The following is a 12,038-nucleotide window of genomic DNA, read 5'->3' as shown; positions in this document are numbered from 1 at the left end:
ACAGGGATGAGCCTTGGGGTACGCCTAAAGCTGATTTGATGTCGGGGGATTCTTTATTATTAATTTTGACTTTGAAACTTGTTGAGGAAGGAGTTGAACCATCTGTGGACTGATCCTGATAATCCGATGTCTGAGAGGCGATTCAGTAGGATGGAGTGGTTCACGGTGTCGAAGGCAGCAGAAATGTCTAGAAGGACTAGAAGGAATGAGAGCCCTTTGTCTAGGCCCATGAGGATGTGGTCTGAGAAGGAGATAAGAAGGGTTTCCGTGCTGAATGATTTACGGAAGCTGTATTGGGATGGGTAGAGAATTTATGTTCTTCCAAGTAGTCTGAGAGTTGAGTATTTACCAATTTCTCCGTGAGTTTAGCAAGAAAAGGGAGATTAGAGATGGGGCAGAAATTGGAGAGTTCTCTTGTGTCCATGTTGGGTTTCTTCAGAAGGGGTTTGAGGGAGGCAGTTTTAAGCTTGTCAGGGTAGATTCCTTGGGACAAGGAACAGTTTATGATGCTGGCCAAAGATCTGGAGATAGTGTCTGGAATGAGCAGTAGATGTTTTGTTGGAATGTGGTCTGACAGATGGCTAGATGGTTTCAACCTCTTGAGAAGGGACTCAATCTTCAGGGGGGTTGTAGGTTCGAAGGTGTCAAGGTTGGCTCCATAGTGAGAGGAAGTGTTGGAAATTATGGGGGGAGGGGTTGTGTTGGTGGGGAGGAGCGCTAGTGTGTTTGCAATTTATTTTTTTTTGAAAAAAGAGAGTTAGCTCATTTGCTTTGGATTGAGCCTGGTCGTCTGGGATAGCAGGGGCAGAGGGTTTTGTAAGTTGGGACACGTAGGAGAACAGGGCCTTGGGGTCAAATTGTAGTTCGTGAATTCTGCTGGCGTAGAAGTCTCTTTTTGTCCGTAGAATGGAGTTTTTGTAGAGATGGAGGGTGCATTTATAGTCGGATGATGTTGTGGTGTTGGGGGTCTTACGCCATTTGCCTTCCTTGTGTCTGAGGTCTTGTTTCATCCGCTTAAGTTCTGGAGAGAACCAAGGTTGTTTCCTTTTTTATGTCGGCTTGATTATTTTCACCGCTTTGGGGCATAGTTTATTAGCTATTGACTCAGTGATATTGTGCCAGGATAGGAGAGCTGAGTTGGGGTTGGTGGTATCCAGGTTGAGTAGTTCTTTGGATAGATGTTCACTGAGAATGTCGGATGCACAAGGTTTCCTAAAGTGGATAGTAGAGTGGGGTTGAGGTGGATTAGGGTTTCCTTGAGTTGTGAGGGTGGCTGAAATCAGTGAGTGGTCTGACCAGGGAACGGGGATGCAGTCTGGCGCTTTGTTGTATGATAAGCTGGAATTTATGAAGATCAGGTCGAGCATGTGTCCTGCTTTATGGGTCGGTTTGTCGATGATTTGATTGAATCCCATAGCCCCGAGTGTGGTAAGGAGAGCTTCACAGTTGGGAGTAGGTGTGGCATCAACATGGAGGTTGAAGTCCGTGTTGATGTGTTTGGCTATAATTTCTATGAGGGGGGAGGCATCAATATCTAGTCGTCCTGGTGGGGCATATACTAGTAGTGTTTGAAGATGTTTAGACTTGAAGAGACCTAGTGCGAGGTTGGTGGAGGTCTTGACTGGCAGTGGGCTGAGTCTGAGAGACCGTATCTACAAAAATCAACTACCTAAACACCTCTATGACTTTTTCTCAATACCCAGACAAAAAAAAAGAGGTGGCTCGAAGCTCCAGGAAATTTATTTAGTGTTTGGCATCCTCTGGAGACCAAGAGCCTTGTGTCTGCAGATTGGCCACATGGGCTCCCCAGCCGAGGTTGGAAGCATCAGTGGTAAGAGTTAATTGAGGGTCTGGAGGCTGAAAGGGCAAGCCTTGGAGGAGATTGATCTGATTTTTCCACTGGGCAAGAGACTGACGGAGTGAGTCGGCTACGTGGACAATGGTAGACAGGGGCTGAATGCTTTGAGTCCATTGAGACCTTAGAGTCCACTGCATGACTCTCATTGTCAAACGGGCCATTAGTGTAACCTGAACGGAGGACGCCATGTATCCCAGGAGGATGAGAAAGTTGCGTGCAGTTGTGGAGTGCTGAGACTGCAGCTGGCGTGCAAGAGATATGAGAGTGAGAGATCGCTGTCGAGGCAGAAAAGCCTTTGCCTGCAAGTTGCCCAAGTCTGCCCCAATGAACGACAAGGTTTGAGATGGGACTAAGTAGGAATATCGAGTAAGAAAAGGGAAGTGATTATCCCCTTGTACAGGTCCTTGGTGAGGCCTCACCTGGAGTACTGTGTTCAGTTCTGGAGACCGTATCTACAAAAAGACAAAGACAAGATGGAAGCGGTACAGAGAAGGGCGACCAGGAAGGTGGAGGATCTTCATCGGATGACGTATGAGGAGAGATTGAAGAATCTAAATATGTACACCCTGGAGGAAAGGAGGAGCAGAGGTGATATGATACAGACTTTCAGATACTTGAAAGGTTTTAATGATCCAGACCCTCAATTAACTCTTACCACTGATGCTTCCAACCTCGGCTGGGGAGCCCATGTGGCCAATCTGCAGACACAAGGCTCTTGGTCTCCAGAGGATGCCAAACACTAAATAAATTTCCTGGAGCTTCGAGCCACCTCTTTTTTTTTGTCTGGGTATTGAGAAAAAGTCATAGAGGTGTTTAGGTAGTTGATTTATCAGAGGTATGTCGGAGCTTTTTACCCAGGTTTCCATAATGGCACAGATGTCGGGCTTTGAGTCCAAGAGGTAATCGTTGAGGATGTGAGGTTTTTTTTTGTCAGTGACTGTGCGTTGAAGAGGGTTAGAGAGAATATTGTGAGCCCTAATAATTGCGTGAGGGGGTAGTCATGATTGGAATGAGGGATTTAGTTGTATGGTTCGGGAGTTGTTGAGGAGACTTCGTGTGGAGAAGGTGGCGATGATATATGATAGGGATCGGGAAGGTTTGCATAGCGCCTTCTTTGTGTCTGAACTGGTATATGAGGTTGTTGAAAGGGAGCCGACTGATGAATAAGTAGAGTCAGTGAACAGGGGTGAGGAGTGGCAGATGACTAGGGGCAGGCACTCTGGATAGGGGGCTGTAGAATGTAGAGACCGGGTGAAGGGGCTCTTAGTCAGCGAGTTGTCCAGGTTCATAGCAGGAACGCAGGAAGGGCTGGAGTCTTGGGTCAGGTCTTAGAGTAAGTCTGAGTGCTGAAGGTCTGTTGGAAGGTGTTGAGTGTAGAGTGGGCGTCCGTCTGTTTAAGGATGTGAGAGAGTGTCCGCCTGCTTGAGGCTGTTGACAGAGTGTCCGCCTGCTTGAGGCTGTTGACAGAGTGTCCGTCTGCTTGAAGGAGTTGGTGTGAGCGTCAGTTTGCAGAGAAGCTGTGGACAGGCTAGAGTCAAGGAGCGAGTCAGTTTACTGGAGGGGTGGTAGGGGGGTAAATAGAGAGACCGTGCTCCGGTATGCACGAAGGGGCGCATAAAGGGGCTGGCCCCTTTGTTGCGCTCCTTAGGCGTGCGACGCCTATGGCCGTCGCTTGCCCTTTAAAGGGCTTTGAGGTGCCAAAGATGACGTCGGTCCTCTGAGGGTGGGCTTACCGCTGTTTTTTTATTTTTGGTTTTTCCTCCGCCGGCTTCCCTTCTGATCGTGGGGTTGGGCTCCGGCTGGGTCTGCGGGTCGGGCCGTATGCCTACCAGCCTCGCGGGAGCTTCTTCCCAGGTCCACCTCCCCTTAATAGCCACTAACTTATAATTGCCATGATGGCTGGGTCTGCGGGTCGGGCCGTATGCCTACCAGCCTCGCGAGAGCTTCTTCCCAGGTCCACCTCCCCTTAATAGCCACTAACTTATAATTGCCATGATAGCAAAAGAGCAGGATAGGCAGATTTGCATTTTACTTGTAATATGTTATTAGAGTTTACTGTTTTTTTTACTGTTTATTATTTTAGTACTAATTTTATGGGATTTTTTAGTATATACATTTTAGGATTTTATAGAAACATAGAAACATAGAAATGACGGCAGAAGAAGACCAAACGGCCCATCCAGTCTGCCCAGCAAGCTTCACACATTTTTTCTCTCATACTTATCTGTTTCTCTTAGCTCTTGGTTCTATTTCCCTTCCACCCCCACCATTAACCATTAATGGAGCTGCATCCAAGTGAAATATCTAGCTTGATTAGTTAGGGGTAGTAGGGGTAGTAACCACCGCAATAAGCAAGCTACACCCATGCTTGTTTTACCCAGACTATGTTTTACAGCCCTTATTGGTTGTTTTTCTTCTCCCCTGCTGTTGAAGCAGGGAGCTATGCTGGATATGCGTGAAGAATCAGTTTTTCTTCTCTCCTGCCATTGAAGCAGAGAGCTATGCTGGAAATGCGTGATGTATCAGTCTTCTCCCATGCCGTTGAAGCAGAGAGCCATGCTGGATATGCATCGAAAGTGAAGTATCAGGCACATTTGGTTTGGGGTAGTAACCGCCTTAACAAGCCAGCTACTCCCCGCTTTGTGAGTGCGAATCCTTTTTTCTTCTCCCCTGCCGTTGAAGCTATGCTGGATATGCGTGAAGCATCAGTTTTTCTTCTCTCCTGCCGTTGAAGCAGAGAGCTCTGCTGGATGTGTGAAGTATCAGTTTTTTCTTCTCCCCTGCCGTTGAAGCAGAGAACTATGCTGTATATGCATTGAAAGTGAAGTATCAGGCTTATTTGGTTTGGGGTAGTAACCGCCGTAACAAGCCAGCTACTCCCCTCTTTGTGAGTGCAAATCCTTTTTTCCACGTTTCCTCTTGCTGTTGAAGCTTAGAGCGATGTTGGAGTCACAGTAAGCATGTATATGTTTATTGAATAAGGGTATTGTCTCCAGGCAGTAGCCATCATTCTGGCGAGTCACCCACTCTTCATTGGCGGCCTCTTGACTTTATGGATCCACAGTGTTTATCCCACGCCTCTTTGAAGTCCTTCACAGTTCTGGTCTTCACCACATCCTCCGGAAGGGCATTCCAGGCATCCACCACCCTCTCTGTGAAGAAATACTTCCTGACATTGGTTCTGAATCTTCCTCCCTGGAGCTTCAAATCGTGACCCCTGGTTCTGCTGATTTTTTTCCTACGGAAAAGGTTTGTTGTTGTCTTTGGATCATTAAAACCTTTCAAGTATCTGAAAGTCTGTATCATATCACCTCTGCTCCTCCTTTCCTCCAGGGTGTACATATTTAGATTCTTCAATCTCTCCTCGTACGTCATCCGATGAAGATCCTCCACCTTCCTGGTCGCCCTTCTCTGTACCGCTTCCATCTTGTCTTTGTCTTTTTGTAGATACGGTCTCCAGAACTGAACACAGTACTCCAGGTGAGGCCTCACCAAGGACCTGTACAAGGGGATAATCACTTCCCTTTTCTTACTCGATATTCCTCTCTCTATGCAGCCCAGTATTCTTCTGGCTTTTGCTATCGCCTTTTCGCATTGTTTCGCAGACTTCATATCATTAGACACTATCACCCCAAGGTCCCTCTCCTGCTCCGTGCACATCAGCCTTTCCCCCCCCATCAAATACAGTTCATTCGGATTTCCACTCCCCATAATACTTTGTATTATTTATTGTTCATTTTGTGTTAATTGTGCAATATCATGAATGCTTTTATGGAAACTGCCTAGCATGTTGATAGGTGGTTTATAAATTTTGAATAAATACAACTTTTTGAGTTATACAACCTAAGGTGCCTTTTGTTTTCAAATTTGTAATCTGATCATAGTTATCTGCGGATGGAGTTAGATGCAAATACACTGTTTTAATTATACTTTTTACAGAAAAGAACTGCTTTCCCTATTTTAGACAAATTCTTTGAGAAAATTTTTTTTTTTTTTTTTACTGAATCTGAACTAAACTGTTTACTAAACTGAAATATTTAAAATAAATCAAATTTAAAAAGAAAGTTTAAAATGAAAGTATTTCATGGCTATGTAATGGAGACAGACAAATTCTCAACTGTTTGAAAGCGGATAAAAACAGATCACTGTTAGGGTTATGTAATTTATATTCCGACCACATTTGGGAAGAATTATCCTGCGACATTAACACGTAATCTCTTCTCTATGGAACAGAATTGTTCTCCCCAAATTCCACCTCCATGCCTGCTACAGAAAGATCTTTTGCGTAAGGGGTATTTTTTTTTTTTATTAAGTTCCTTTTGAGATTTACAAACTCAGGTTTACATAGATACAATGTTAAATGCTTATGAAGAATCTGTATTGCTGGAGATAAAGCATCTTAACGCTAATTAAGGAATATGAAAATCCAAATATACATCTGTGTCTTATTTAACTGATCCCATTTTGGCATAAGGTCCAGGATTCAAAATAGGAAGGTCATGATTTTTGTTTATCAATGGCTGTGCAGTACTTTGCTCAAGTCATATTCAGAATGTCTGCTGTTGAAAAATCAACGACAAAAATGTTGATTCAAATGACTCGGGGTAAATAGTCAGGCCTATGATTGTTAACATTTTTGTTTTCTGTCTGCATGTACTTTAGATTGAATTTTATGAATTTTTTTTTTGTACAAGTGAGGTAATGAATGAATTGGAAATCACTGAAGAAACGCAAGCATTTAAGATATGGAAGTAACCCCTAAAGGAGTAATCGAAATGCACACATTGGGCTGAATATGGCATAAAAAACGTTGCGGATGTCTATGCGAGTTTCAAACAAGATACCTTCCCCCACTAACTTACGCAATATTTATTTGATTTATATTCCACCTTTCAGCTACTTAAAAGCGGATTACATTTAGGCACTGTAGATATTTCCCTAATCCTAGTGGGCTTACATGGCTTAGTTTGCTCATTTTTATTTGCATCTTAAAAAAATCTATGAAAAAGTTATATGTGATCCATGATTTGAAAAAATATATCATAGCAAAAGAGCAATGTGAGTGACTATCAAACAAAGTTACAATGCTTATAGTGTTTTGCTCTGCTATGTATTTATGAAGGTCTTTTTACCTCATTTTGTAATTGGTGGTTCTTTGCTATCATTTTTATTTTAAACCACTTGGATAAACTACTTTATTGGCAGTATATTAAATTCAATAAATAGTAATCGTAATCTTAACTTTTGAGCTTGTTCAGGGTCTTAGATTCTCTGTGTTTTATTCATAGGAATTTCATGCAATGCCAGCTGTGCTGTCTGCTGCAGTTCTTCTACTGCTGTTGCAGGGAGCACAACAGTGATAATGATATGGCATAAATAGGAATTAAAACGACCTTATAATCTCTAAGATGAAGGCTAGAATCATTTAAAAATGAAATAGTCCTTAAGTCTTACCTTTTGACATTCAAGGGTCCTCTCTTTCCCTTCTTTTTTTTAAATCAAGTAAAGAAAGGTAGTGAAGATTTAAAAGTCTGTTATATGATCCTCTTCTCCTTTCCATAATATATGTATATATGCTCTGAACTGGCTCAACCAATTACCCACATATGAGAATGGGAGCATAACTAAATGTTGGCATGCTACACTGTAAAAATTAGAGGAGCATGGCCCAGACAAACTCAATGTCTTAGATATCTGCTCTAAATTGGCTCAACTAAGAATCCCTTAATGAGAATGGGAACATAACAAAATGGTGGTTCACTATTCTGTAAAGATTACAGATGCATGACCCAAACATGTCTTTTTTTTAAATTAAATTCAAATCATATGCTAGACCAGTAAGATAAATACTGCTGTTCCTGAGTAGTTCTTTCATCAGCTGGAGGCAGAGAATACTGGCTCAAACCAGTCTGTGCTCAATGACCTGGATGTGATGTCACAGATCTTTACTTCAATCAGCTGGACGAGGGACTAAACTGAACCATTCTGGACTGGTATTGCAGAAAGTAAAGGAATATTAACAAAAGAAAAATAAACTTGGTCACATGCTACCTAGTGTTGTGTGTATAGTGTGAAGGAAGGTGCAATTTAAACATACTGTATGTACATAGTTGATATTATTGCGAAATGACTACGCAGCAGTGGAGGCTAGTACCATAACTAATCATTATGAATGAGCCCTGTGTACCTGTATTGCAGGTTAAATTACAAGAGGACTGTGAGAAATTGCAAGAGGACCTTGCAAAACTGGGAGACTAGGAATGCAAATAGCAAAGGAAATTTGATGTGGACAAGTGTAAAGTGATGTACTTAGGGAAGAGTAACACAAATTATGGCTATACAATGCAAGTTTCCACATTAGGAGTCACCACTCAGGAAAAGAATCTAGATAATAAGAACATGCCATACTGGGTCAGACCAAGAAGTCCATCAAGCCCAGCATCCTGTTTCCAACAGTGGCCAATCCAGTTTAAAATTACCTGGCAAGTACCCAAACATTAAGTAGATCCCATGCTACTAATGCAAGTAATAACTGAGGGTTATTCCCTAAGTCAGCAGTTAATGGACATCTCCTCCAAGAACGTATCCAAACCTTTTTTGAACCCAGCTACACTAATTGCACTAACCACATCCTCTGGCAACAAATTCCAGAGCTTTATTGTGCGTTGAGTGAAAACTAATTTTCTCTGAATTGTTTTAAATGTGCTACTTGCTAGCTTCATGGAGTGCCCCCTAGTCCTTTTACCCATTCTAGAGTTCTCATTATTTTATAGACCTCTATTGCTCCATGGTGCAACCTCATATTGAGTACTGTGTGCAGTTCTGGTCACATCTCAAAACAAATATAGCAGAATTAGAAAAGGTACAAAGAAGTGCTACCAAAATGATAAAGGGAATGGAACAATTCCCCTATGAAGAAAGGCTAAAGAGGTTAGGATTCTTCAGCTTGGAGAAGAGATGGCCGAGGGGAGATATGATAGAGGTATATGAAATAATGAGTGGAACAGAACTAGTAAACATTAATCAGTTGTTTACTCTTTCAAAAAGTCCAAAGACCAGGGGATATACAATGAAGTTACTAGGTAATACAATTAAAACTAATAAGAGAAAATATTTTTTTACTCAATGTATAATTACGCTCTGGAATTCCCCACAGAGGATGTAGTGAAAGCTATCAGTGTAGTTGCATTTAAGTTCTTGGAAGAAGTGTCCATTAACCATTATTAAGGAAGAGTTGTAGAAACCCACTGCTTATTCTTGGGATATAAAGCTTGGAATCTTGGGATCTTGCTAGGTACTTGTGATCCTGATTAGCCGCTATTGGAAACAGAATCCTAGGCTTGATGGACCTTTGGTCAGATCCAGTAGGGCCAAGTCTTATGTCATGTATTTTAATATTCTTACAGTCCCAGGGATCTAAAGTCTCATGGATATGTACTCAGTGTTTAAGAGTTGTATATAGTAAAAGTCCCTTCATTCTGTCATTTTCCACCTCTGCCCTCCTGTCTCTTTCAGAAAATCCAAATATATGTGTGCCTTTTATTTGCCATGAATCTAAATATATTCACTCTTTATTTAGGCTAGTGTAATTCCACTGGAGTGAACATGGCATAGCAAAGAAAAGCTACTCTGCTCCCTAAACTGAGCCCTCCCCTTCTGTCAATCCCCTCCCCTAAGATGCTGCCTGGGCAAGATGCCATTAATTGAACATTCTGGATAGTTGAGTGCCTGGTAATGGGGCTTTTACTATATATGTAAAACGTGTGTGAAGTACAACTCAACATGTTAGGGAGGAGGAGGGAGTAAAGCTGTGAATGCTAGTATCACATTAGGAAAAGAGATGACATGCTATTTATACATGTCAATGTATTAGGGTAGGCCAAGGTTTTTAAATGGAGAGAGCCAGGATCCTTGGTGACAAAAAGGAGTGCTGTCGTTTAAAGGTAGATTTGGCATGGAAAACTTTAGCCAGTGTTTAAAAAACAGGGGAAGGCTGTACATTTTGGGGAATTAACTGACAGTGCAAAGTAAGAGGGTTTCTCAATCTTGTTTAAGTGTCATTAGTTTTAGAACATGTCTAAAATGTTCCCATAGAAAGCCATGAGAGCTGTGCGACTTTAACTTGGGGTTAGACTAGTTTCAAGCAAGAGTGAATATATTTAGATCCAAGGGTTATCACCGGCAAATAAAAGGCACATATATATTTGGGTTAATAGATGTGTGTGTGTGAATATACCTGGAGGAGGAGTGGAAAGCATTAATGGAATGTCTGTCTGCTGCATGTTCTGAACACTTTTCTTCAGATTCTGATGAATATTTTCTTTTATGACAGCTGCTATGCAGGATTTTTCCAAAATCTGTCCACCGGAAACTAAAAGGACATGAAATGAGCCCCAGCAGGCAACACGGCAAGGTGTCCAAGACAAGAATTTCCTCTTCTTGCAAGGTTTCAATCCATGGCTGCTACATATTCTGCATACACCAGCAATACATTGTGAAAAAAAATCCATTACATGTTACCTTGTGATATCGAGGGCTTTCTGGACTTTTGCTTGTACAGATCCAAGCAAATCGGCACCCATTTTCTTCAGCAGCTGTGTTAGCAGCACAAAAAGCCAGTCCTGCAGATCTTCTTTATGAACCTGAATGAAATCCACTAAGGTCTCCAAAAACATGCTGAACACCTGAAGAAGGTAGAGGGAAGTAAGAAAAGGAGAGAGGAGGAAACGTTGACCCATAATGAACTTGAAGCTTGGCAAAAATAAGCTCTTCAAGGAAATCAAAGGCAGTGATTAGCAGCCAAGCAGAAAAAAAATAATCTGTCTTGAATTTCATCAGTCTCTCTGATAACAGTTTATTTTTTTAAATCATTCAACTTTGGCAGTATTTGACAATTAGCTATTTCATGCAGTATTACTGAGTGAAGAAAAGCTTTTAGCCATGATGACTGGAGCAACCCAGTTTATGTTTTCTTTTCGGGTGAGGCAATGCTTGCTTTAAGTTGCTCCTCTTACCATTTCAATCATTTTTAATTAGTGAAGCTACAGGAATTACAAAAAACACATGATCATTCCTCCTTTGTTCCATAAATATGATTTAACGTGAGATTGTCTGCGAGTATGATGATAAATGCATTTCAGAAAACAGCAACTTCATGGAAGTATGCCTAAATATGATTTCTGTTTGCAGAATACAGCAACATGACACAGGGCTCAAGTCATTCCTGCTCATTCTTTGCATACACTACCATGGCCTATTCTTCCACTTAAAGCTTTCTTTGTTTGAATTATGCTACCTGTTCTATTCAAAGGTATGCTGTCTATCTGAATATTGGTGGCTATCAGTTCCATTGCAACAAAGGCCACTCACGATTCTTTTGAAAAAAATCTATCCTAGAAAAGTGAGAGCTAGAATCAGCTGCCCTGAAAAGTACAGAAATAAGGTGTACAATGAAAATCCTTTGGACTTGGTATCAAAGTCATGAAGCTCATTAAGTCATGCTGTGGTAATAAATCGAGGCAGAATCATAGTGTTCACTAGATGTATAAGTACATTCTGACCCATTAGCTTTAAGTACTGCATCAAAATTTAACACAATCAATGCAAGATGTAGTCAATTTATGTCTGTCACATGACCAGACACAAATGACATGAATAATTCCTGAAACCAAATGAAATGATTTGTGATGTAGAGGTTAAATAACATCTTTTGTATAGGAAATATTGGATACAAAAAGTAAAGGATAATGAACTATCTACAACACAATGGGTTGCAGGATCCAATCCAACATGGTTTCATTTCATAAGATCATCCTGTCAAATGAATCTGATTTTTTTTGATTGAGTGACTAGAGAATTAGATCCAGGAAAAGCACTCGATGTGGGTTATTTGGATTCCATCAAGGCTTTTTGATAACAGTCCCACATGAATAAACTGAAAAGCATGGGAGTGGGTCCCAAAGTGGTGGAATAGATAACAAATTGGTTAATTGACAGACATCAGCGAGAAGTGGTAAATGGAACATTCTCTGAAGAGAGAAGAGTGGAAAGTAGAGTTCCTCAAGGATCAGTTCTGGGACTGGTTCTCTTCAATGACTTTGTGAGCGATATTATAGAATGATTAATAGGTAAAGTTTGTCTTTATGAAGTTGACACTAAGATCTGCAACAGAGTGTCACAT

The 12,038-nt window shown here is 41.4% G+C and overlaps 1 protein-coding gene across 20 annotated transcripts in view; it reads right to left on the bottom strand.

Annotated features, from left to right (window-relative positions):
• CLASP2 (cytoplasmic linker associated protein 2) overlaps positions 1–12,038 on the bottom strand; it is a 963,528-nt gene that overhangs the window by 247,753 nt on the left and 703,737 nt on the right. For all 20 annotated transcript variants that reach the window (XM_029589622.1, XM_029589627.1, XM_029589623.1 and 17 more), the window contains one exon: positions 10,379–10,542. In XM_029589622.1, the coding sequence (XP_029445482.1) occupies positions 10,379–10,542 (164 nt within the window). The remainder of the gene's footprint in view (positions 1–10,378; positions 10,543–12,038) is intronic.

The sequence above is a fragment of the Rhinatrema bivittatum genome, chromosome 2 (assembly GCF_901001135.1).
Source record: "Rhinatrema bivittatum chromosome 2, aRhiBiv1.1, whole genome shotgun sequence".
In the NCBI taxonomy this organism is placed as follows: domain Eukaryota; kingdom Metazoa; phylum Chordata; class Amphibia; order Gymnophiona; family Rhinatrematidae; genus Rhinatrema; species Rhinatrema bivittatum.
This window is presented reverse-complemented; position numbering and strand designations above follow the sequence as displayed.